This window comes from Mobula birostris, chromosome 1 (genome assembly GCF_030028105.1).
Source record: "Mobula birostris isolate sMobBir1 chromosome 1, sMobBir1.hap1, whole genome shotgun sequence".
Classification (NCBI taxonomy): Eukaryota; Metazoa; Chordata; class Chondrichthyes; order Myliobatiformes; family Myliobatidae; genus Mobula; species Mobula birostris.
In genome coordinates this window covers 114,916,269-114,942,626 of record NC_092370.1, presented here as the reverse complement: position 1 = coordinate 114,942,626, position 26,358 = coordinate 114,916,269, and the positions used below count along the sequence as shown (strand labels likewise).

The 26,358-nt window shown below is 41.7% G+C and overlaps 1 protein-coding gene across 2 annotated transcripts in view; it reads right to left on the bottom strand.

Annotated features, from left to right (window-relative positions):
- The window catches only part of bbs9 (Bardet-Biedl syndrome 9), a 382,854-nt gene that overhangs the window by 116,779 nt on the left and 239,717 nt on the right, over positions 1-26,358 (bottom strand). The window contains exons 19-20 of one of the 2 annotated variants that reach the window (XM_072260608.1): positions 14,927-15,109; positions 7,919-8,211 (exon numbers count right to left, since the gene is read on the bottom strand). In XM_072260608.1, the coding sequence (XP_072116709.1) occupies positions 8,155-8,211; positions 14,927-15,109 (240 nt within the window). In that variant the 3' untranslated portion in view covers positions 7,919-8,154. Of the gene's footprint in view, positions 1-7,918; positions 8,212-14,926; positions 15,110-26,358 lie in introns of those variants that run through there. The other variant, XM_072260598.1, reaches the window with a different exon arrangement.

Sequence of the window (26,358 nt, the reverse complement as noted above, 5' to 3'; positions counted from 1 at the left end):
TCTGGGAATGAAGGGGTTAACATATGAGCAGTGTTTGGCAGCTTTGGGCCTGAACTCACTGGAATTTAAAAGAATATGGGGGACTTCATTGAAGCCTACTGAATGTTGAAAGCACTAGATAGGGTAAATGTGGAGAGGATGTTTCCTATGGTGAGGGTAAAAATTGAAGGGCGACCTTTTGGAACACAGGTACAGAGGATTTTTTTTTTAGCTGGAGAGTAGTGAATCTGTGGAATGCTCTGCCACAGACTGCAGTGCAGGCCAAGTCTGTGGGTATATTTAAGGCGGAAGTTGATAATTTCCTGGTCAGTCAGGACATTAAAGGATATGGAAAGAAGGCAGGTGCATGGGGTTGAGTGGGAGCTGGGATCAGCCATGATGTAATGGTGCAGACTTGATGGGCTGAATGGCCTAATTCTGCTCCTATATCTTATGGTCTAAGGTACAAAAGCCTGAAAGCACATCCCGTTATGCTCAAGGTCAGCTTATATCTCACTGTTAAAAGATACTGAAAGATTCTCTGGTACAAAAAGACAAACCCTTGAACTCACAATCCACCTTATGATCTTCCACCTTATTATCTACCTGGCCACTGCACATTCTGTGACAATAACACTTTAGTCTGTATTCTGTTACTGTTTTACTTTGAACTACCTCAAAGCACTTTGAATTGAATTGATCTGTATGAATGATATGCAAGACAAGTTTTTCCACTGTGTTTTGGTAATCAGTATGTTGAAGTTCCAACGAGACTTCATCTACTATTAGGGAATGAGACAGAGCAAGTGACAGAAATTTTTGTAGGGGAACGCTTCGTAACTAGTGATCATAATGGCATTAGTTCTAAAGTAAATGTAGAAAAGGATAGGTATGGCGCATGGGTTAGGATTCTAGATGGGAGAAAGGCAAATATTGATGGTATCAGAAAGGATCTGGCAAGTGTGGATTGGGACAGGCTGTTTGCTGGTAAAGATGTACTTGGTAAGTGGAGGCCTTCAAAAGTGTAATTTTGAGAGTACAAAGCCTGTCAAAATGAAAGGTCAAGATAACAGGTTTAGGGAACCTTGATTTAAAAGAGATATTGAGGCCCTGGTTTATAAAAACAAAGGAGATGCAGAGCGTGTATTGGCAGGTAGGAACAAATGAGGTACTTATGCAATAGAAGAAATGCAAGAAGACACTTAAGAAAGAACTCAGGAGAGCTGAACAAAGGCATGAGTTGTCCTGCAGACAAGGGGAAGGAGAATCCCAAGGGATTTTACAAGTATGTCAAGAGAAAAAGGACTGCGAGGGACAAAATTGATCCTCTGGAAGATCAGAATGGTAACCCAAGCTTGCAGCCAAAAGAAATGGAGGACACCTTAAATACAATTTTTCTATCTGTATTTACTTGGGAGATGGACACAGAGCCTATAGAGGTGAGGCAAAGCAGCAGTGAGGTCATGGACCCTATATACAGATTACAAAGGAGGAGGTGTTTGCTGTCTTGACGCAATTTAGGGGGGATAACCCAGGGCCTAATAAAGTATTCCCTCAGACCCTGTGGGAGGAAATTACAGGGGCCCTAGCAGATATATTTAAATCATCTTTAGTGACAGACAAGGGACCGGAGGATTGGAGGATAGCTAATCTTGTTCTGCTGTTTTACAAAGGCTCTAAAAGTGAACCACAATATTATAGCCTGGTGAACCTGACATCAGTAGTGGTAAAGTTATGGAAAGCTATTTTGAGGGACCAGATATATGAATATTTGGACAGACATGGATTGATTACAGATAGTCGGCGTGGCTTTGTGCATGTAGGTTGTGTCTAACCAATCTTAGAAAGTTTTTGAAGGAAGCTACCAGGAAAGTTGAAGGTAAAGCAGTGGATATTGTCTACATGGACTTCAGCAAGGCATTTGACAAGGTCCCACGTAGGAGGTTGGTCAAGAAGATTCAGTCGCTCAGTGTTCAAGATGAAGTAATAAACTGAATTAGACTGGCTTTGTGGGAGAAACCAGTGAGTGGTAGTAGATGGTTGCCTCTCTGACTGGAGGCCTGTGAGTAGTGAGTGTCGCAGGGATCAGTGCTGGGTCCATTGTTCTTTATCATCTGTATCAATGATTTGGGTGATAATGTGGTTAACTGGACCAGCAAGATTCAGGAGTGTAGTGGACAGCCAGTTGGACTATCGGAGCTTGCAGCAGGATCTAGATCAGCTGGAAAAAATGGGGTGAAAAGTGGCATATGGAATTTAATGCAGTCAAGTGTGAGGTGTTGCATTTCAGTAGGGTCAACCAGGGTAGGTCTTACACATTGAATGGTAGGGCACTAAAGAGTGATGTAGAACAAAGGGATTTGGGAATGCAGGTCCATAATTCCTTAAAGTGGCAAAATAGGGTTGTAAAGAAAGCTTTTGGCATATTGGCCTTCATAAAATAAAGTATTGAGTACAGGAGATGGGATTGAAATTGTATAAGACATTGGTGAGGCCTAATTTAGAGTATTGTGTGCAATTTTGATCACCTACCTACAGGGAAGATGTATATAAGGTTGAGAGAGTACAGAGAAAATTTACAAGGATTTTGCCAGGTCTGGAGGACTTGAGTTATAAGGAAAGATTGAATAGGTTAGGACTCTATTCCTTGGAGCATAGAAGATTGAGGGAAAATTTGACAGAGGTACACAAAATTATAAGGCATAAGGGTCAGACAGGCGATTCTGTGGATGCAGGAAAGAAACACAGGTGGCAGTTTGCCTCCCAGATGCCAGGGTCTGGGATGTTTCTGATCGCGTCCACGATATCCTGAAGTGGGAAGGAGAACAGGGGTTGTGGTACATATCGGTATCAATGACACAGGTAGGAAAAGGGAGGAGGTCCTGAAAACAGACTACAGGGAGTTGGGAAGGAAGTTAAGAAGCAGGACCACAAAGGTAGTCATCTCGGGATTACTGCCTGTGCCACGTGACAGTGAGTATAGGAATAGAATGAGATGGAGGATAAATGCGTGGATGAGGGATTGGAACAGAGGGCAGGGATTAAAATTTTTGGATCATTGGGACCTCTTTTGGGGCAGGTGTGACCTATACAAAAAGGACGGGTTGTCCTTGAATCCCAAGAGGACCAATATCCTGGCAGGGGGGTTTGCAAAGGCTGTTGGGGAGAGTTTAAACTGGAATTGCTGGGGGATGGGAACTGAATTGAAGTGACAAAGGAAGAGGTGGTTGGCTCACAAATAGAGAAAGCTTGCAGACAGTGCAAGAGGGAGGATAGGCAGGTGATAGAGAAGAGACGCGCTCAGACCGATGGTTTGAGATGTGTCTATTTTATTGCAAGGAGTATTATGAACAAAGCAGATGAGCTTAGTGCGTCGATTAGAACTTAGAGCTATGATGTTATGGCCATTACAGAGACTTGGATGGCTCAGGGGCAGGAATGGTTACTTCGAGTGCCAGGCTTTAGGTGTTTCAGAAAGGACAGGAGGGAGGCAAAAGACATGGGGGCATGGCACTGTTGATCGGAGCTAATGTCACGGCTGCAGAAAAGGAGGAAGTTATGGAGGGATTGTGTGTGGAAGTTAGGAACAGGAAGGGGTCAATAACTCTACTGTTTTTTATATAGACCACCCAATAATAACAGGGACATCGAGGAGCAGATAGGGAGACAGATTCTGATAAGGTGTAATAATAACAGGGCTGTTGTGGTGGGAGACTTTAATTATCCAAATATCGATTGGCATCTCCTTGAAGTGAGGGGTTTAGGTACGGTGAAGTTTGTTAGGTGTGTTCAAGAAGGTTTCTTGACACAATATGTAGATGAGCTTACAAGAGGAGAGGCTGTACTTGATTTGGTATTGGGAAATGAACCTGATCAGATGTCAGATCTCTCAGTGAGAGAGCATTTTGGAGATTGTGATCACATTTCTATCTCCTTTATCACAGCATTGGAGAGGGATAGGAACAGACAAGTTAGGAAAGCGTTTAATTGGAGTACGGGGAAACATGAGGCTATCAGGCAGGAACTTGGAAGCATAAATTGGAAACATTTGTTCTCTGGGAAACGTATGGAAGAAATGTGGCAAATGTTCCCGGGATATTTGTGTGGGGTTCTGCATAGGTATGTTCCAATGAGACAGGGAAAGGATGGTAGGATACAGGAACCGTGGTGTACAAAGGCCATTGTAAATCTAGTCAAGAAGAAAAGAAGAGCTCATGAAGGTTCAAAAAACTAGGTAACGATAGAGATTTAGAAGATTATAAGGCTCACAGGAAGGAGTTTAAGAATGAAATTAGAAGAGCCAGAAGGTGCCATGAGAAGGCCTTGGTGGACAGGATTAAGGAAAACCCCAAGGCGTTCTACAAGTATGTGAAGAGCAAGAGGATAAGATGTGAGAGAATAGGACCAATCAAGTGTGACAGTGGAGAAGTGTGTGTGGAACTGGAGGAGATAGCAGAGGTACTTAATGAGTACTTTCTTTCAGTATTCATTACAGAAAAGGATCTTGGCGATTGCAGGGATGACTTACAGCGAACTGAAAAGCCTGAGCATGTAGATATTCAGGAAGAGGATGTGCTGGAGATTTTGGAAAACATCAAGTTGGATAAATCACCGGGACCGGACGAGATGCTCCCCAGGCTACTCTGGGAGGTGAAGGAAGAGATTGCTGAGCCTCTGGAGATGAACTTTGCATCATCAATGGGGATGGGACAGGTTCCGGAGGACTGCAGGGTTGTGAGTGTTGTTCCATCATTCAAGAAAGGGTGTAGAGATAGCCCAGGAAATTATAGACCAGTGAGTCTTACCTCTGTGGTTGGTAAGTTGATGGAGAAGATCCCGAGAAGCAGGATTTATGAATACTTAGAGAGGCATAATATGATTAGGAATAGTCAGCATGGCTTTGTCAAAGGCAGGTTGTGCCTTACGAGCCTGATTGCATTTTTTGAGCATGTGAATGAACACATTGATGAAGGTAGAGCAGCAGATGTAGTATATATGGATTTCAACAAGGCATTTGATAAGGTGCCCCATGGAAGGCTTATTGAGAAAGTAAGGAGGCAGGGGATCCAAGGAGCGTTGCTTTGTGGATCCAGAACTGGCCTGCCCACAGAAGGCAAAGACTGATTGTAGATGGGTCATATTCTGCATGGAGGTCAGTGACCAGTGGTGTGCCTCAGGGATCTGTTCTGAGATCCCTACTCTTCGTGATTTTTATAAATGAGCTAGATGAGGAAGTGGAGGAGGGGTGTGTAAATTTGCTGATGACACAAAGGTTGGGGTGTTGTGGATAGCGTGGACGGCTGTCAGAGGTTACAGCAGGACATTTGATAGGATGCAAAACTGGGCTGAGAAGTGGCAGATGGAGTTCAAACCAGGTAAGTGTGAGGTGGTTCATTTTGGTAGGTCAAATATGATGGCAGAATATAGTATTGATAGTAAGACTCTTGGCAGTGTGGAGGATCAGAGGGATATTGTATAAAAGTATAGAGTATTGGGGTCTGAGTCCATAGGACACTCAAAGCTGCTGCGCAGGTTGATTTTGTGGTTAAGAAGACACACAGTGCATTGGCCTTCATCAATCGTGGGATTGAGTTTAAGAGCCGAGAGGTAATATTGCAGCTGTATAGGACCCTAGTCAGACCCCACTTGGAGTACTGTGCTCAGTTCTGGTCGCCTCACTACAGGAAGGATGTGGAAATCATAGAAAGAGTGCAGAGGAGATTTACAAGCATGTTGCCTGGATAGGGGAGCATGCCTTATGAGAATAGGTTGAGTGAACTTGGCCTTTTTCCCTTGGAGCGAAGGAGGATGAGAGGTGACCTGATAGAGGTGTGCAAGATGATGAGATGCATTGATCATATGGATAGTCAGAGGCTTTTTCCAATGGCTGAAATGGCTAGCACCAGAGGACACAGTTTTAAGGTGCTTGGAAGTAGGTACAGAGGAGGTGCCAGGGGTAAGTTTTTTTTACGCAGACAACGGTGAGAGCATGGAATTGGCTGCCGGTGATGGTGGTGGAGGCGGAAATGATAGGGTCTTTTAAGAGACTCCTGGATAGGTACATGGAGCTTAGAAAAATAGAGGGCTATTGGTAACCCTTTCTAAGGTAAGAACATGTTCAGGACAGTTTTGTGGGCCGAAGGGCTTTTATTGTGCTGTAGGTTTCCTATGTTTCTATATAGATAGGGTAAATGCAGGCAGGCTTTTTCCACTAAGGTTGCGTGGGTCTACAACTAGAGGTCATTGGTTAAGGGTGAAAGGTGAAATATTTAAGGGAAACATGAGGGGAAACTTCTTCACTCAGAGGGTCATGGGAGTGTGGAATGAGTAGCCAGTGGAAGTGATAGATGTGAGCTGGATTTCAACACTTAAGCAAAGTTTGGATAGGTACATGGATGATAGGGATATGGAGGGCTATGGTCCCAGTGCAGGTCGATGGGAGTAGACCCGAACTAGATAGGCCACACGCTCTGTTTCTGTGTTGTACTCCTCTATGACTATGTGACAATAATAAATCAATTTACCAATTTAACTTAATGTGGAATGGCCCCTTTTTGCACTGAAATTCATTGTTATGCTAATACCCAAGGCACAAACTGATAAACTGGTTGCAGACATCCATCAGAGTTGAATAGTGTTAGTGAGTAGATTGCATTGTCTGTTTCACAAATGCTCACTGCTTCTGCACTGGGAACAGCATTAGTTTACACGAATCATTCATTTTCTCAATTGTAGGCATGAAACTAGGTAGGTGACACTGGCTTTCTCGAGGGAAACAAAATCTGTTAAAATGCAATATGGCAAATAAAGGAAAGAACCCTTCACACTGGGGATTACATCATTTTGACAAGTTGGAAAGAGAAGTGAAAAAATACAAATGAAAACAAATGTTCCATTGTTCTTTAGTCCTCTGGTTTACCGATATGGAAAATTTTAAGAACAAAACAAACACACACTTGTTTTGTTTGTACTTCTGAATACTGTCTCCTGTAAGTCTGCCTAAAGAATATGAACAGAGGAAACTAAAGTTTACAAATTCCATACCAGACTCCTGGCACTGGGCCTGATCTCCCAAGAACCTGTGAAATTGTTTGTCCATCAGATTAACATGATCAAACTTTTAAAATAATGGACTCATCATGGAGACAATGTTGTACCCTTTGTCTCGTTATCAACAGTGCTTGTCTGTTCTGAAAGTTTGCCTAAAGGATATTTGAATGTTGATTTCTAACAAGGCAGTGGTGTTTTATTTTGAGGTGTACACAACCACTAAATATTTTAAGGATAACGTGTTTTAATTGCACACAAAGTTAACATCTATTCTTTCAGAAGAGCTCTACAGTATGCTTATGTAAAAGATTGGATTAACTCATTAACTGCAGTCAGCTACAAGCAACATTCTTCAAAGCAACTGTGTATTTATGTAAACTATTGCGTTAATCTTCATAGGTTAATGATATCTAGCTTTACTTTAGCAAAGACTCTTAATCCCGAGGAACAGAAATCTTCCTACCTCCCTTTTTATTTCATGTTCATCAAAAATCTCATTGACTTCAACCTCCCAGAAACATAAAGTAGAATTTGAAATTTTGACTTCACCAAATTACTCTTTGTATACACTAATAAATAAACTACAAGCAAGCAAACCAAATAAATATTCTGCTAATCTTCATCAATCCACATGCTGAGTATAAGAGTCAGGAAGTCTTGTCACAACTATGTACAACTTTGTTTAGGCCATCTTTGTAGTATTGTGTGTAGTTATAGTCATCCCATTACAGAAAAGATGTGGAGGCTTTGGAGAGGGTGCAGAAGTTGTTCACAAGGATGTTACCTGGATGGAGAATATTGGCTACAGGGACAGGTTGGACAAACTCAGACATTGTGAAGCCCGACATGTCAAGTATAGTCAGCACTTTGTTTATTTCAGAATTCTAGCATCTACAGTGTATCACCACAGAGAAGCGAGAGGCAACTCTGCTGGAGGGTGAGATCCTGGAGTGGTGAGTGGTTGTGGAACAAAGAGCTTTACAAGAAATACAACACAACCAATTCACGCTGGCGTTTATACTTGACAACACTTAGTCCAAGACAATGCTTCCAGTTACTCGGAGAGCAGGCTGGACCATCACCTTGATTGAAGGAAATGTGGAGACTTGGAATGCACGCACCATCTTATGTAGCTGTTGAGTGAGTGATAGTTTTCTGTAACAGAACAGTGACAGATTTGTCCTGAAAGAGAGAGTAACAAGTTTGAGTGATGAGTTGAGGACAGAAAGCTGACTCATGTGGAGCCTCCAGGGCTGTTAGCATCAGAAAATTTACTGTTACCTATGAATGAAGCTCCTTATTCAGTAACCAGGAAAATATTCGTTATTAAATAAAGAAAGGAAACATAGAAGTATCCTTTTTCCATTTTTGTTTGATGTTAAAGTCCAAAGCTACCAGACCTGAGTCACAGAAGGTAGGGAGGTATGGTATACATTTGTCAAGAGGGCATTGCAAGGACACAACTTCAATACCAGCAGCAAGAGAACAGAAGCAGATTGAGTATTAATTTCACTCACTCAGCTTTCACTGAAGGAGGAGAAATTATTTAAAATAAAAGAAAACAAATACTGCATTAATGTGTGCCTCAAATTGTTGGGGATATAGAGCTTTCAAAATGTCATTGAGCTTTGGTATGCTCCAATGCATTCTGCACTCAGTGAAATGTTGTGCTTCAAAACAGTTATTGCTGCAATGAAGGAAACATTAACAATCTGTTTTGCAGCGGTGTGGGTTGGGAGAATGTTGGCCAGAACCAGAAAGTCCCTCACCAAGAGCATGTCAAGATATCTACTGGACAAATAGCTTATATCAGTCAGGATCAAGGAGCAGTGAGCTATTGCTCGCCTCCAAGTTCCAAGATAGGAAAATTCTGCACAAATATCTGCAAAGGGAACATGTTCGTCGGCTCATAGAACATAGAACATAGAATAGGACAGCACAGTACAGGCCCCTCGGCCCACAATGTTGTGCCGACCCTCAAACCCTGCCTCCCCTATAACCCCCCACCTTAAATTCCTCCATATACCTGTCTAGTAGTCTTTTAAACTTCACTAGTGTATCTACCTCCACCACTGACTCAGGTAGTGCATTCCACGCATCAACACTCTCTGAGTCAAAAACCTTCCTCTAATATCCCCCTTGAACTTCCCACCCCTTACCTTGAAGCCATGTCCTCTTGTATTGAGCAGTGGTGCCCTGGGGAAGAGGCGCTGGCTATCCACTCTACCTATTCCTCTTATTATCTTATACACCTCTATCATGTCTCCTCTCATCCTCCTTCTCTCCAAAGAGTAAAGCCCTAGCTCCCTTAATCTCTGATCATAATGCATACTCTCTAAACCAGGCAGCATCCTGGTAAATCTCCTCTGTACCTTTCCAATGCTTCCACATCCTTCCTATAGTGAGGCGACCAGAACTGGACACAGTACTCCAAGTGTGGCCTAACCAGAGTTTTATAGAGCTGCATCATTACATCGCGACTCTTAAACTCTATCCCTCGACTTATGAAAGCTAACACCCCATAAGCTTTCTTAACTACCCTATCCACCTGTGAGGCAACTTTCAGGGATCTGTGGACATGTACCCCGAGATCCCTCTGCTCATCCACACTACCAAGTATCCTGCCATTTACTTTGTACTCTGGCCCCCCCTGGCTTCTCACTGAAGTTGGGAATTATGTTACCGCTCACAATATCACTGCACTCTAACATTCCAGTCACTCACTCTGAGATGACAAGTTTGCAAAAATGATGAAAACATTAAATTATGTAATTATTATTTCAGACTTTGTTAATATTTTACACATTACCTCAATTCTCACTAACGGAATTGAAGATAACAGCCATGATCAAGCTGATAGCTGTTCACATCCTTCCATTGTAAAAATACAAAGGATTTTAGAAAGAAAGAAAATTGTACATAAAAGTAATCCTCCTTCCCAGCTTGTTTGGTTTGTGAGGGTTGTAATCTGTACAAAAGTAGATTCAGACAGAGTACAGAGAGGTAATAGGATTTGAAACGAGAGGTGTTTAAAAGTGGTAGGTCTCAGGACTGCTGGTGAGCTTCACATATTACAGGAAGGAACAATGGGTGTGAGTGCTTAAAAGAAGTAGGTCTCAGGACTTGCTGGTAAGTTTCAGATACCAAGAGACGGGACTTCGATTAAGAGGCACAAGCATTTAAAATAGGCCTCAAGGTTTGCTGGTGAGTTTCACTTAACAAGACTGTTTACTAGCTAACTGACAGCAACAATCAAAATAAACTGGGGTCAACCAGAGTGGCCATTTTTGTGTAGCCATTATTGCAGTGGAGAGCTGAGGCTTTGGTGTGAAGTGGTTAAGCTAATAGCCAGATGTGGGGAGTGAGAGAACCCTTTTAAAAACAAAGGAACTTCAGTGAGAGGCAAAAGTAAGGCCAAGTAACGTTTTTTTTTGTTGTTGATCCTTAGTCCTTGATTTAGGCAGGATGGTAGACGAGTGGAATGCTCATCCTGCAAGATGTAGAAAGTCAGGGTACCTCATCCACAGGAAGAAGCACAGTCGACATTTTGGGCCGAGACCCTTCGTCAGGACTAACTTAAAGAAGAGATAGTAAGAGATTTGAAAGTGGGAGGGGGAGGGGGAGGGGGAGATCCAAAATGATAGGAGAAGACAGGAGGGGGAGGGATAGAGCTAAGAGCCGGAAAGTTGATTGGCGAAAGGGATACAGAGTTGGAGAAGGGAGAGGATCATGGGACGGGAGGCCCAGAGAGAAAGAAAGGGGGAGGGGAGTGCCAGAGGAAGGTGGAGAGCAGGCAAGGAGTTATTGTGAGAGGGACAGAGAGAGAAAAAAGAGAGAGAGAAAAACAAGGGAAAAATAATACATAAATAAATAAATAAGGGATGGGATAAGAATGGGAGAAGGGGCATTAACGGAAGTTGGAGAAGTCAATGTTCATGCCATCAGGTTGGAGCCTACCCAGACGGAATATAAGGTGTTGTTCTTCCAACCTGAGTGTGGCTTCATCTTGACAGTAGAGGAGGCCATGGATAGACATATCAGAATGGGATTCCACGTCCCACGTCCCTATGGATGCTGTCTGGCCTGCTGCGTTCCACCAGCATTTTGGGTGTGTTGCTTGAATTTCCAGCATCTACAGATTTCCTCGTGTCAGGGTACCTCATGGTCTCCCTGCTACTACATCTATTGGAAGTGCACACAGATGCAGTTCCTGACAGACCAGTTCAAGGAACGTGAGCTGGAGTTAGATATAGGTAGAATCATCCAGGAAGCTGAGAGCTTCACTGATGATACTTTTAGTGAGGACGTCACACCCAAGGTACAGGTTTCAGATAAATGGGTAAAGCAAGTAGGCAGTCTGTGCGGGGTTCTCCTGTGACTTTGTGCGGCTCTGAGGCTCAGCAGGGAACGGTAACGTCAGGAACACCAATTATGATATGAGACTTGATAGTTAGGAGGACAAACAGTAGGACTGTGTGTTGCTTCCCAATGCTCAAGCCAAGGATATCTCTGAGCAGCTGCAAAAATTTTCTCAAGGGGGAGGGTGAACAGCCAGAGGTCATTGCACATGTTGATACAAACAACATAGGCATAACAAGGGATGAGGTCCTGTGGAATGAATAGGGGAAGATAGGTAAGAAATTAAAATGCAGGATGTCAAGGGTGATGATCTCTAGGTTACTCCTGATACCACATGTTATCAGGAGTATGTGAGCCCAGGACTAGAAAGATAGGCCAGATGATTCAATGACTGAAGAGTTGGTGCAAATTTTCAGGCTCTTGAATCACTGGGGTCTCTTCTGGGGTAGAGGCGATCTGTACAAAAGGTACAGGTTGTAATGGAACCAAAGGAAACCAATACCCTAGCGGGGGCATTTGTTTTTGCCACCAGGAGAATGGGACTCGAGGGAACAAACTCATTGAGAATACAGGGGTACGTGCAGAAATCAACGTGTGCATGCCTAGCAATCAGGATAGCCATGCTTACAGTAAAACAGCAGATAACGCCAATGGTTTAAATTGCATCTATTTCAATGCACATAGCACTACAAGTAAGGCAGTTAACTGAGGGTGTGGATTGCCTCCAGGGAATAGGATATTGTAGCCATAACAGAAACATGGCTGAGAGAAGGACAGGACTGGCAGTTCAATGTTCCAGGATCCTGATGCTTTAGGCATATCAGAGGTATGGGTAGGACTGGAGGGAGTGTTGCCTTTTTAATAAAGGAGGATGTAACAGCAGTGTTTAGTGAAGATTCTTTTGAGGGATCACCTAACAAGGCCAGTTGGGCAGAAGTTAAAAATAAGAAGGGATAGTCACCTTGCTAGGGATATATTAGACTCTGCAATGGTCAGTGGGAATTTGAGTAGCAGAGGTGTTGAGAAATTGCACATAGTTGTGAGAATAATAGTGTAGTGCTAGTGAGAGATTTCAATTAACCCAGTATAGATTGGGCTACCCAGAGTACCAACTGCCTGGAGGAGGTGGTATTTGTGTGGTGTGTCCAAGACAGTTTCCCCATGCAATATATAAAGGAACCTACATGAGAAGGAGCAATACTGGACCTCCTCTTAGGGAATGAGGTGGGGCAAGTAACTTAAAATGGCAGTTGGAGAGCACTTTGGATCCACAATTCTGTTAGTTTTAAAATAGTTATGAAAAAGGTAGAACAGGTCCACAGACCAACTTTGAGGTCATTAGACAGGATCTAGTTGGCGTCGACTATGTGACTCTAATTATAAAGGCAAAGGGACAATTGGCAAGTTGGAAGCTTTGAAAAGGGACTTTTCAGAGTCCAGGGTATCTTCTTGAGGTGAAGGGTGGAGATACCAAGTTCACCCAACCCTTGCTATAAGAGATATAGAGGCTCTGGTCAAGGAAAACAAGGAAATCTACGTTACTTTTAGGCAGCTGGGCACAAATGAATCTGTCGATGAAAATAAAGTTTAAGAGCACATTTAAGACAGAAATCAGGAGGGCAAAAAGAGGGTATGAGATGAAATTAGTGGAAAGGGTTAAAGATAATTCCAAGAGGTTTTTCTGTCATATTAACAAGAAAAAGAATAACTAAAGAGAGACTGGGCCCTATTAAAGACCATCAGGACTTCCACTGTGTGGAGCCGCAAGAAATGGCTGATATTTTTGAAGTCCATTTCTCCTTGGTATTTACTAAGGAGGATACCATGGATGCCAGAGAAATGAAGGTAATAGGTAGTGAAATCTTGGAACATGAAACGCATTGAGGTGGGCAAATTCCCAGGGCCTGATCAAGTACACTCCTGGACCCTATGGGAGGTCAGGGACGTAATTGCAGAGGTCCTTTTTGAAATATTTTCTTCTTTGTTAGCCACAGGTAACTAGAGGGTGGCTCATGTTGTTCCATCATTTAAGAAGGGTAGCAAGGACAGGCCAGGGAACTAATTACCACTAAACCTAACTTCACTTGTAGTTAAGTTACTGGAGGGAATTCTGAGGGATAAGATCTATCGTCAGTTGGATAGTCAAAGTCTTATCAGGAATAGCCAGTGCAGTTTTATGCATGGGAGGTCGCGTTTGACAAATCTTTTGGAGATCTTCGAAGAACTAATGATGGGATAGGTGAAGGAAGGACAGTTGATGATGTTTATAAGAACTTTAGTACGCCTTTTGACAAAGTCTCACATGGCAGGCTGATCTAAAGGGTTAGGTTACAGGGGATTCAGGAGGAGCTACTGAGATAGATTCACAATTAGCTCAATGATAGGAAGCAGAGAGTAATGGTTGTAGGTTGATTCTCTAACTGGAGGCCTGTGACAAATGAGGTGCCACAGGGGTCACCATTGGAATCTCTGTTAGTCATTATTTATGTAAATAACTTGTACATGAATATACATAGAATGATCAGTGAGTTTAGTCAATGAAACTAAATTATATGGACTTGTTGATAGTGAACAAGGTTACAATAAATTACCAAGAGATCTTCATCATTTAGGAAGGTGGGCTGAGAAATGGCAAATGCATTTCAACTTAGATAAGTGTGAGGTGATGCATTTTGGACAATCAAATCAGGACAGGATTTATACACGGCATTGATGAGTGTCATGGAACAGAAGCACCTGGAATACAAGATTTGCTGAAAGTGGCCGAGGAATTAGACAGAGTGGTGAAGAAGGCATTAAGCATGCTGACCTCCACCAGTCAGGGCAATGAATTTAGGAGCTGGCACATTATATTGCAGTTATATAAGCCTTAAAACATGACATATAGCTTTTGTCACCTGTTAAAAGAAAGATATTTTCAAGTTGGAGAGGGTGCAGGAAAGGATGCTGCCTAGACTAGAGGGCCTGAGTTATAGGGAGAGGTTGGCCACACTGGATCTATGTTTCTTGGAGCATAGGAAAATGAGGTGTGACCTCAGAAGCTTTTAAATTCATAAGGGGTATGAAAAAGTTAGATTGCCCGAGTCTTTTCCCCAGTGTGGCGACTCCAAAACTGGAGGCCATAGATACAAGGTGGGAAAGATTTAAAAGAGACATGAGAGGTAGCTTCTTTACACAAAAACTACAGAGTAATTGGAATGATCTGCCAGAGAAAGTGGTTGAGATGCGTACGTGGATACTTCTTTAAATCATAGCTGTTAGTGCACTGAATGAGTTCTGAGGCTTCATGTGCAGAGAGCAGGTCTACCTCTGGATTTTATTTTGGATGGATGTGGATGTGGGTTAGACTCCCAGCATAAACAACTGACATTAATTTAATTCCTTCAATATAAAAAGATATCTCAACATCGGCACCCAGAAACTGGAATACTGAATGAATATTACTGGAGTAAGCACTGGCAGAGATTAGAAAGCCCAAGCACAGTGTGTGGTGTTTCTGGAACAGCGTATTACTTTCCTTGCAGGACAAAACACTCACCAGTTCCTGGCTGTCCTGGGTCAGGGGTAGAAATGCAGCTTCCAGGATGGCCATCTGATCTCCACTCAAATTCTGCCACAGACCAATCAACAGGACTGTCAGCTGTGTAGCACTCTTCACCCTGGTGAAGGCTTGGTATAGGTTGGCCTGGTTCTCCTCCATGGCATCAGCCAGAGCAATAATCTGAAGCAAATGATGACAGATTTACTACAATAATAAACTATTTTAAACAGGCTCCTGTAGAAATGTAAAGATCTTTCAACAGGTCACAAGGGTCCCAGTAAAAACCTGGCAACTCTCCATGGCAAGAAGAAAATTAAACTTTATTGATAGTAACTAAAGAATGCACATTATATCATACTGGTTGTAAAAAGCTCACGGAAGCAGACATTATAAATGTATCCCCACATTCATGTTAGGTTAGAGATAAGCTGATCTGGAACATTTCAGCAGTGGTCTCACAGTCAGAATCTTCTAGCCAATTTCCTGAAGCAGTTAGAGATTCCTTCCATGACACTAACTGTTTTTCATTACTTTTCTGGTTACTGCTGCTCTTTATCTGCCTGGCTTCTGCTGTGACCTTGAACAGTGAAGGAGCTGGGTTACTGTCAACATATGGTATCAAGGTATTATGAAATAAAAAGAGAAACTAGAAACTCAGCAGGTCCAGCAGCATTTGTGGAAGAGAAACAAAGTTTGCGAGTTTTTTGATTGTTCTTTACTAAAGTATGGTGCTCTCAGGGCTATTGTTTCTGAGAAGATGCTGAAGTTGTCGATGGAAGTCTTTTACCTGAACTTCTCTTTAGGACTCAACAAGCTTTTCCACACACTTTGCACTTCACTGGAATTTCAAACAATTACTCTTTTCATGCTTTAGCTTTTCAAATAGATGGCTGGAAGGAGGGAGGAAATAGGAGGGCAGCAGTTATGAAATTTGGCTAGAGGCCAAAACGGTCAAATACAGAAAACTTAGCAAAAGTGAGGAAATCAAATCAAGCAGCTGAGAGATAACAGTGAATGTCAGAATCAGATTTATTATCACTGACTTACTGAATGAAATTTGTTTTGAGGTAGCAGTACAATGCAGACATAAATATTCCAAAGATGAATAATGAGGGAGTGTTCATGGACAGTTCAGAAATCTGATGGCAGAGGGGAAGACAGTGTTTTCAAAACATTTGAGTGTGGGTCTTCAGGCTTCTATACCTCCTCCCGATGGTAGTGAGGCAGGGGGAGCATTTCCCAGATGGCGAGGGTCTTTAGTGATGGATGCTGTCTTCTGGAGGCACTGCACATGATGTCACCTATCTTTTTATTTGCATATTAATCATATCCCTTAAATTCACATCCAGATCATTAATAAATATAAAAAAGTAATTAAGGTCCTAGTACCTATCCTTCTAGTACACCGCAGGTTGCAGCTTCCAATAGCAAATGCAGTTCTTAAACATCATCCTCTACTGTTACTGAGCCAAGTACAGGGCCAAGAGGTTTACTCCTATCTTCTTTTCTAAGCTAGTATCTGATCTAGTTTGCCAAATTACCATGGATCTCATGGATTTTTATCTTCTGGAGTTGTCTCCCACATGGGACCTTCATGAAAAGGCTTAGTAACCATATTTGTAGTTTTCCAATCATCTGGCACCTCACTTATGGCCAGAGAAGATTTGAAAATCCCTGTCAGAGTCCCAGAATCTTCTAAAATGGCCTAAGTATATAACTCGTGTTTCTCACAATTTACCACCTTTAAACCCAGTCATGCATCTAAGACCTTCATTCTTTCCATCGTAGTTTGTTCTAGAATTCCTCTATCCCTTTTCTAAATTCTCCATCTACAATATCTTCTCCATGGTGCAAACAAATGACAAGCATTCACTTACAACCTCAGTTTTGTCTTCTGGTTCTAGGTTGAGATGGCCATTTTGGTACCTAATCAGCCCCACTCTTTCTCCAGTTATCCTCTCAGACATGATATTTGCCATTTTTATCAGTCCGCTTTATCACTTTACTTGAACTACAACTGAATGTCACTCAAATATCACTTGCACACAAAACTCATGCAAGTCAAATAAATGTCAAAGCCATTAAGCTGATAGATAATATAATCACATTTGGTGCAAGGTGTTTGCTAGAATATTATTGGTACTACGTGGGACTTACTAAGTGATAACCGAGAAATGACTGCAATCTATCTCTGTTCAAAGATGATATGGCAAATTCCTGAGCTAGGAAGGAGCAGATATTTGCAAATGATGCCAGAGAAAGATAGGACTGAAAATTCTTTGGAATCTGTCACGTTACCACTTAAAGATAAAGCAAGATAAATAAAGCTGAATGACCTTCCCTGGTTTCTATATTTTCATTTAGCTCATAAATTTATAATAACAATGAAAATACTGGAAATACTCAGCATGACAGGCAGCATCCAGAGAGAGAAAAACAGCTAACATTTTCAACGTCAATGACCTTTCATCAGTGACCTAAAATGTTACCTCTTTCTCCAGAAATTTTGTCTATTTCCATCATTCTTCTACATTTCAGATTTCGAACATCTGTCATGCTGTGCTTTTGAATTACAGGTTTCCCCTGCCATCCAAAGGTACAGCGTTCCTATGAAACGGTTCATAAGCCAAAATGTCATAAAGCGAAGAAGCAATTTATATGGGAAAATTTTGTGAGCGTTTGTAGATCCAAAAATAACCTACCAAATCATGCCCAATAACACATAGAACCTAAAATAACAGTAACATATAGTAATCGCAGGAATGATATGATAAATACACAGCCTATATAAAGTAGAAATACTTTTCCACAATCATTGCCGGCACAGATCTCCGTAGCGAAAATCTCACGCAAGCACCGTCGGCAGAAAATCTCATGCAAGCGCCGTCAGCAGAAAATCTCACGCAAGCGCTGTTGGCAAAAACATGGCGCAAGTGCTCTCCAGTAATCTTTAAACTATGAAGCTGCCAAATCATACCAAATAACACATAAAAATACACAGCTGATATAAAGTACAAATAATGTATGTACAGTGTAGTATCACTTACCGGAATCCGGACAGCGCAGAGCACAATGATGATGGTGTGTTAGGCTGAGTCGGAGTTTGGGTGGTGCAGAGGCCCCTACCCTCCGGACCACCAACTGATACATTGCCGCGAAGCACACAGGGGTCCAGTGGTGGCCAGGACGCACCCAGCACATCTTTAAGAAAAAAGCCGAAATAAACATGCTAATTAATTACGTGCTGCCCGACACGTAATTGTTGGCCCAGATCAGTACAGTTGCATCGCCTCTGATCTGGGCCGACAATTACGTGTGGGGTGGCACCTAATTAATTAGCGTGTTTATTTCGGCTTTTTTCTTAAAGATGTGCTGTGTGCCTCCTGGCTACCGCTGCATTCTCTGCGAATCGTTACAGTCTGTCCAGGGCCCAGGTGTTCGGGTGGTGGGACATGGGCGTGTCATCTCATCGTCGATCAGGGCAGGCAGCTCATCTTCGCCTATGACTGCCTGCCTCGATGTCGAAGGTCGAGGTTCGTCGTCTGCTGTGGCTGATGTGGAAGGCTTGCTTGACTGCTGAGCCTCGCGCATTTTTCTATCATACAGTTCTTTGTAAGGACTCAAAGAATCTTGCAAATATCCCTTAAACCTACGTACCCTTCAAAATTAAAGTCGTACTTTATCATTACTCATTTGGTTTCGATTGTTATTCTTTCCTCTTCCAATTGCATCAGCTCTTCATCTATCAGTTCTTGGTCATGGGATGCCAAAACCTCTTCAACATCATCTTCACCAGCTTCCACAAGCCAAACTCATTTTGTCCTTGCTTCATTCACCACGATCGCAACGCTTAATTATGTCTAGTTTTACGCTAAGTGTAACACCCTTACGAGCTCTTTCAGGCTTTTCCGACGCCATAGAACTCATCTTGCAAACGACTGCTCACAAGCTCGTGTTAAAGCAATGCTGGCGAGAATGCCGTTCCGAATCCGGGGAGAGCGGCTGCTCGGGGCACGCGCTGATTTTTTTGTGCGCTGAATTTTTTATCGCGCACAGAATTTTTTTCGTAACAGTGAAAACACCTTCTGAAAGTGAAAACGGGGTACTAATGTAGGTCTTTTGTAACAGTGAGGTTTCATAAAGCGAACGTTCAAAAAGCGGGGAACACCTGTATTTAAGATAAATTTGGTTTCAGGAGAATGAAATCTCCAAAATGAGTAGCTTGATTAAAATTGACCTAAACCACTACACAAACACAGAAATCCATTTAGCTTCAAAGAACATACAATTTTCTGATTGAAACTCAACAGAAGTAGCATAACCAAAACTTCACTTTATATTTTTTATGGTGTGAAATTGATCTTTGATTACTATTTGAAGACAAATGGACACAAGAGGCTCCTGTGATTGATTCATATCAAGCTTTCATACCAAAAACAAGCATCAAAAGATTCAATTAAAAAGACAATTAAAGCAGAGAACAATTATGTTCCAGAATGCCCAATACAGTTGGTGCCTCCTAGTTAAAAAAATGTAAATTTTTACTTGCAGTTACATGAAGAACACAAAGTTGTTAACAAAGCAATAAAGTCATCAAAGCCACAGTGGATGAAACAGTTGCCAAGGGAATCAATCAGTTGGGATAAGACCAGGAACCTTGGTAAATTGTGGAAGCTTGCAATGATAAACAAGGATGTGTAATAAGGCTGAGCCTGATCAGTGTTATAAAAAGGCTCTGTGATAACATGCCATAAATAGTACTTCAGTTCACTTAGGCAGTGAGACAAACCCCATCAGAATCAGAATAAGGTTTATTATTACTGACAAATGTCATGAAATTTGTTGTTTTGTGACAGCAGTACAGTACAAGACATAGAAATTACAGTGCTGTGCAAAAGTCTTAGGCACCCTAGCTCTATATGAAGACATTTGCACAGTACTGTATTGTAAGTCAATAAACAGATAAATATATAGATAGACAGATAGTGTGAAAGAGGAATAGTGAGGTAGTGTTCATGTGTTCATAAACCATTCAGAAATCTCATGGCAGAGGGGAAGAAGCTCTCACTAAAATATTGAGTGTGGGTCTTCAAGCTCCTGGACCTCCTCCCCAATGGTATTAATGAGAAGAGGACATGTCTTGGATGGTGATGGTCCTTAATGATGGATGCGCCTTCTTGTGGCACCGCTTTTTGAAGATGCCCTTTGATGGTAGGGAGGGTTGTGCTCAAGATGGAAGTGGCTGAGTCTACAAGCTTCTGCAGCCTTTTTTGATCCTAAACACTGGAGCCTCCATACCAGGTGGTGAGGCAAGTGGAATGCTCTCTATCTACATCTATATAAAGTTGTAAGTCTTTGGTGTCATACCAAATCTCCTCAAACTCCTAATGAAGTATAGCTGCTTGCATGCATTGATATGCTGAGCCCAGGATAGATCCTCTGAGATGTTGCTGCTTATCCTTTGCACCACTGACCCCTCAATGAGGATTGGTGTGTGTTCTTCTGACTTCCCCTTCCACAATCAATTTCTTAGTTTTGCTGATGTTGATGTGTCACCACTCAATCATCCATTGACATTTTCATGCTAAAAGCATCTGATCTTGAAGGGCAGGAAATGTAATTGCAGTTCAGATCAGACACAGGGCAGGAAATCACTCCCCCATGGCAAAAACATAAGACCTGTCTAATCCTCCATTTCCCAATAGGTTTAGAATTCACACATTGGGCCCAGCCTATAGTTTGGAGCAACTGATAAGCCACCAGGAATGTACATCCTTAGTAATGTTATAGAAAATACAATGCCCCTATTTAGATAACAAGCTAGCATCACTTGAGTATTCCTCCTAAGTTTTTGATCAGTCACTGATCTTATTACTCCCATACATATCACTTTGACTTGTCCATTGTTCCCTACTGCCTAAACTTCTGTACTGAAAATATTATTAAGGTCAAACTGAGTGCAAAACCCCTCAAAATTGTTGACTACATTGTCAGTGAGACCTGCATTGTTCTCTAGGATTAAGAGTCAGTTACAGAGTCTTTGAAGGAGGCTTATGGACATTCTAGCTGCCTGCCTGATCATTGAAACCTGTTTGCAAAAAAGGCAAACTTTAGTTTAAATGAAATGAAATAAATCTCCAAATTTTTGGCAAAAATGTAAATAAGCTGTAGTACAATTAAACTAAACTAGTTGAAGGCAGGAAACTTATGACACTTCCACTAATGATCAGATATAACACTATTGTTTCAAGGGATGGGCAGAGGTCCAACTTTGTATCATTGTCAGTGGCTTTATCAAGCGGTGGCAACCTAGTTCATAAATACTCAGATCAAAGTCTGCAGTAGAAGTCAAAAATTTGTATGCAAAAGATCTCAGAATTAGATTCCTGTGAGAAACCAGCTCCTACAGAGCGAGTAAAAGAATCCTAATTCCAAATCAAATGATGCCTTGTTCTAATGTCCCTTTCTGTCTTTTAGAGCAATTTACAAATTACAATTTGCGATTTACAAAACCTCCTCAACATGGCACATTGGCAGACGTTATTTTGTTGTTTGAAAGTCTTAAGGTTCATTTGTATTTCTTCAGCTCCACCATCGCTTTCCCTAACTCAGCGAATATGCTGTCTTGCATTTGTTCAACACCTTTCATGACCTCTGAACATCACTAAAGCACTTTGCAGTCTCTTAACTACTTGCCAAGAGCAGCCAATTTTTAGGAAAACAAACATCTAATTTACACACAACATACATGAACAGATCATCTAATTTTGGAAGCTGCTTGAATCATAAACGTTGGTCGTCATTAGGGAATTCCTTCCACCATTCTTGGAACATTTTTCATTAACCTGAAAGAACTGTAGTTTAACATCTCAAACTAAGACGACTGATGCATACCTGCATGGGTCTTGTAAAAATGAGACACTCAGGTGTGAAAAGTAGCCTGCTAATTTTGAAAACCAACAAATATGAATTTTGTCTCATCAATAGGAAACCAGTCAGATTTTCAACTGGTGTCATTGATTATTGAAACTGTTTTATTTACAATATTGGCAACAGCCAACACAAGGATCTTGCGGTAAGCATTTTCATGAATTCAATGATACCAAGTTGGAAGATCCTAAACTATGATGAAGTTTGTCAGATTTTATTTTAATCCATTGTATCTTGGCATTATATTGCTACAGGTATCTACTTGTTTTATATTACTTATTTAATAATTAAAAAGTAACTCTTCCACAAAAAAATATTGCAACTTATATTCATCTTGCAGATTTTACAAATGCTTATTGAGCAGCTGATGTACAAAATAACTTGACTCCTCTGGTGGAGTGCAAAATAAATATACCACAGTATGTTGTGTAAGTTCTGCTATACCTATAGGTTGGGGAGCAATCAGCACTTATGCACATCAATCCTACCCAGCCACTTTGTGGAAATCACCCTGGGTTCAGTTAAGAAAAGTAGTTGAACAGCTGGGAATATATAAGTATTGGCTCTGTAGATGTTTCTTTTCAAGGGGATTGAAATTTACTGCACAAGAGTCATGCTTTCAGGTGATGTGCACTGAGAAAGAGAACTGCGATTTTCCCATTAACAATAATTAAACTGTATCTGTGCACTGTGCTTCAGCATCTTGAAGAAGAATTTAAATAGTGACTTGGTTTTAGTTAGTATTGCAAACAATAATAAAATGTTCAGAGTTTTGAAACAGGCTATCAGTCCTGGTCCACACGGCTTCGGCTCAACACTCTCCTCCCATTTATCTCATTCCAGCATCATCACAGCTTTCACAAGAAGGCAAAAAGCCAGTAATTCCCTATGGATAGAATACTAATAAAGGAGGCTATAAAATGTTGATGTATTATTCATAATTATAATGTATAATTCATAATTTATATCAAAGCATACAGTGAAATCAGTTATTTGCATCAGTCCAAGGATGGACTTATGCAGGCTGCAAGTGTCACAACGCTCCTAGCACCAACACAGCATGCCCACAACTTGCTCACCAGTATGTATTTGGAATGGTGGGAGGAAACCAGAACACCCTGAGGAAACCCATACAGTGTCAGGGAGAATACATGAACTCTTTACTGAGAGTGGCAGGAATTGAACCCCGATAGCTGACACTGTGAAGTGTTATGCTAGCTGCATTGGTAGAACATCTATGAGATGGCTTTTTAAAGTAGCTCATGATTGAGCCCACTAGGGATCAGCTATTCTAAATTGGAAAGAACTGGAATTGATTACAGAGCTTAAAGTAAAGGAACCGTAAGGGGTCAGTGATCATAATATGATAGAATTCACCCTGCAATTTGAGAAGGAGAAGCTAAAATCAGATGTATCAGTATTACAGCGGAGTAAAGGGAATTACACAGGCATGAGAGAGGAGCTGGCCAAAATTCATTGGAAGAGGATACTATCAGGGATGATGACAGAATAGCAAATAGTTGGAGTTTCTCGGAGGAATTCAAAAGGCGCAGGATAGATACATCCCAAAGCAGAAGCAGAAATAGTATTCTAAAGGCAGGATGATGCAACCGTGGCTAACAAGGGAAGTCAAAGCCAACATAAAAACATAAAGAGATGACGTATAATAGACCAAAATTTGTGGGAATTTAGAGAATTGGGAAACTTCTAAAAACCAACAGAAGGGAATTGGGGAAAAGATGGAACATGAAGGTAAACTAGCCAAAAATATTAAACCAGAAGTTTCTTCAGATATATAAAGAGTAAATGAAAGGAGAGAATGGATATCAGACTGCTGGAAAATGATGCTGGAGAAGTGAGTGAAGTTGCCATTACTAGGGAGAAGGTACTTGAGAAACTGAAAGGTCTGAAGGTAGATAAATCACCTGGACCAGATGGGTCTACACCCCAGGGTTCCAAAAAAGGTGGCTGAAAGATTGTGGAAGCAAAAAATAATCATCTTTCAAGAATCAATAGATTCTGACATAGTTCTGGAGGACTGGAAAATTACAAATGTCACTCCACTCTTCAAGAAGGGAGAGAGGCAGAAGAAAGGAAATTATAGGCCGGTTAGTCTGACCTCCATGGCTCAGTAGGTGTTGGAGTTGACTGTTAAGGATGTGGTTTTGGTGTACTTGGAGGCACATGATAAAATAAGTTGAAGTCAGCATGGTTTCCTTGTAAAATCTTGTCTGAAAAATCTGTTGGAATCTTTTGAAGAAATAACAAGCACGGTAAACTGAGGAGAATCGGCGGATGATGTGTACTTGGAATTTAAGAAGGCCTTCAAATTACCACATGAGGCTGCTTAATAAGTTAAGAGCCCATGGTATTACAGGAAGGATAATAGCATGATAGAGCATTGGCTGATTGGCAGGAGGCAAAGAGTGAGAATAAAGGAAGCCTTTTCTGATTCTAAAGGGCTGCCAGTAATCAGTGGTGCTCTACAGGGTCTGTGTTGGGTCAGCTCCTTTTTATATCATATATCAATGATTTGGATGACTGAATTGATGGCTTTGTGGGCCAAGTTTACCGATGATAAGAAGATAGGCAGAGGGGCAGGTAGTGTTGATGAAGCAGAGAGGCTGCAGAAGGACTTAGACAGATTAGGAGAAGGCACAAAGAAATGGCAGATGGAATAGTGTTGGGAAGTGTATGGTCATGCGCTTTGGTAGAATAAATAAAAGTGTAGACTATTTGCTAAATGGAGAGAAAATTCCAAAATCAGAGGTGCAAAGGATTTGGAGTCCTCGTTAGTATTCCCTAAAGGTTAATTTGCAGGTTGAGTCGGTGGCGAGGAATGCAAATGCAATGTTACCATTCATTTCGAGAGGACGAGAATATGAAAACAAGGAAGTAATGTTGAGGCTTGAAAAGGTACTGGCGAGGCCTCACTTGGAATATTGTGAGCAGTTTTGGGCCCTTTATCTAAGAAAAGATGTGCAGACATTGGAGAGGGCTTAAAGGAGGTTCACAAAAATGACTCTGGGATTGAAAGGCTTATCATATGAGGACTGTTTGACGGCTCTGAGCCTGTACTCACCAGAGCTTATAAGAATGAGAGGCGTGGGGGACATCTCATTGAAACTTCTGAATATTGAAAGGCCTCATAAAGTGTACATGCTGAGGATATTGCCCATAATGGGAGAGTCTAGGATCAGAGATTACAGCCTCAGAATAGAAGGGCTTCCCTTTAGAATAGAGATGAGAAGGAATTTCTTTAGTCAGAGGGTGGTGAATGTGTGAAATTTATTGCCACAGACAACTGTGGAGGCGAAGTCACTGGGTACAGGTTTCCCCCACCATCCAAAGGTAGAGCGTTCCTATGAAACGGTTCGTAAGCCGAAATGTCGTAAAGTGAAGAAGCAATTACCATTTATTTATATGGGAAAATTTTGTGAGCGTTCGCAGACCCAAAAATAACCAACCAAATCATGCCAAATAACACATAAAACTTAAAATAACAGTAACATATAGTAAAAGCAGGAATGATATAATAAATACACAGCCTATATAAAGTAGAAATACTTCTCTACAACGATTGCCTGCACAGATCTCCGTAGCGAAAATCTCACGCAAGCGCTCTCGGCAGAAAATCTCACGCAAGTGCTGTTGGCATAAACGTGCACTCCAGTAACCTTTAAACTATGAAGCTGCCAAATCTACCAAATAACACGTAAAAATACACAGCCTATATAAAGTAGAAATAATGTATGTACAGTGTAGTATCACTTACGGGAATTGGGAAGACATCGAGCACACTGATGATGGTGTGTTAGACTGAGTCGTCGCAGGTCGGGTGGTGCAGTGGCCCCCACCCTCCAGGCCGCCGACTGATACATTGCCGCGAAGCACGCAGGGGTAGCTGGGAGGCACGCAGCACATCTTTAAGAAAAAAGCCGAAATAAACATGCTAATTAATTAGGTGCTGCCTGGCACATCAATGTCGGCGCAGATCAGAGGCGATTGCCGATTGCATTGGCACTGATCTGGGCCGACAATTACGTGCTAGGCGGCACCTAATTAATTAGCATGTTTATTTTGGCTTTTTTCTTAAAGATGTGCTGTGTGCCTCCCGGCTACCGCTGCATTCTCCGCGAATCCGTACAGTATCTGTCTGGGGCCCGGGGGTTCGGGTGGTGGGTCACGGGGGTGTCATCTCATCGTCGATCAGGGTAGGCAGCTCATCTTCTCCTATGACTGCCTGCGTCGATGTCGAAGGTCGAGGTTCGTCGTCCTCTGTGGCTGATGTGGAAGGCTTGCTTGTCTGCTGAGCCTCGAGCATTTTCCTATCACACAGTTCTTTGTAAGGACTCAAAACATCCTGCAAATATCCCCTAAACCTACGTATCCTTTCAAAATTAAAGTCATACTTTATCATTGCAGCGAAAATCTCACGCAGTTGCTTCACGTTCAGTTCCTGGATGACTTCACTTTCGCTACTGCATTCGGTTTCGATT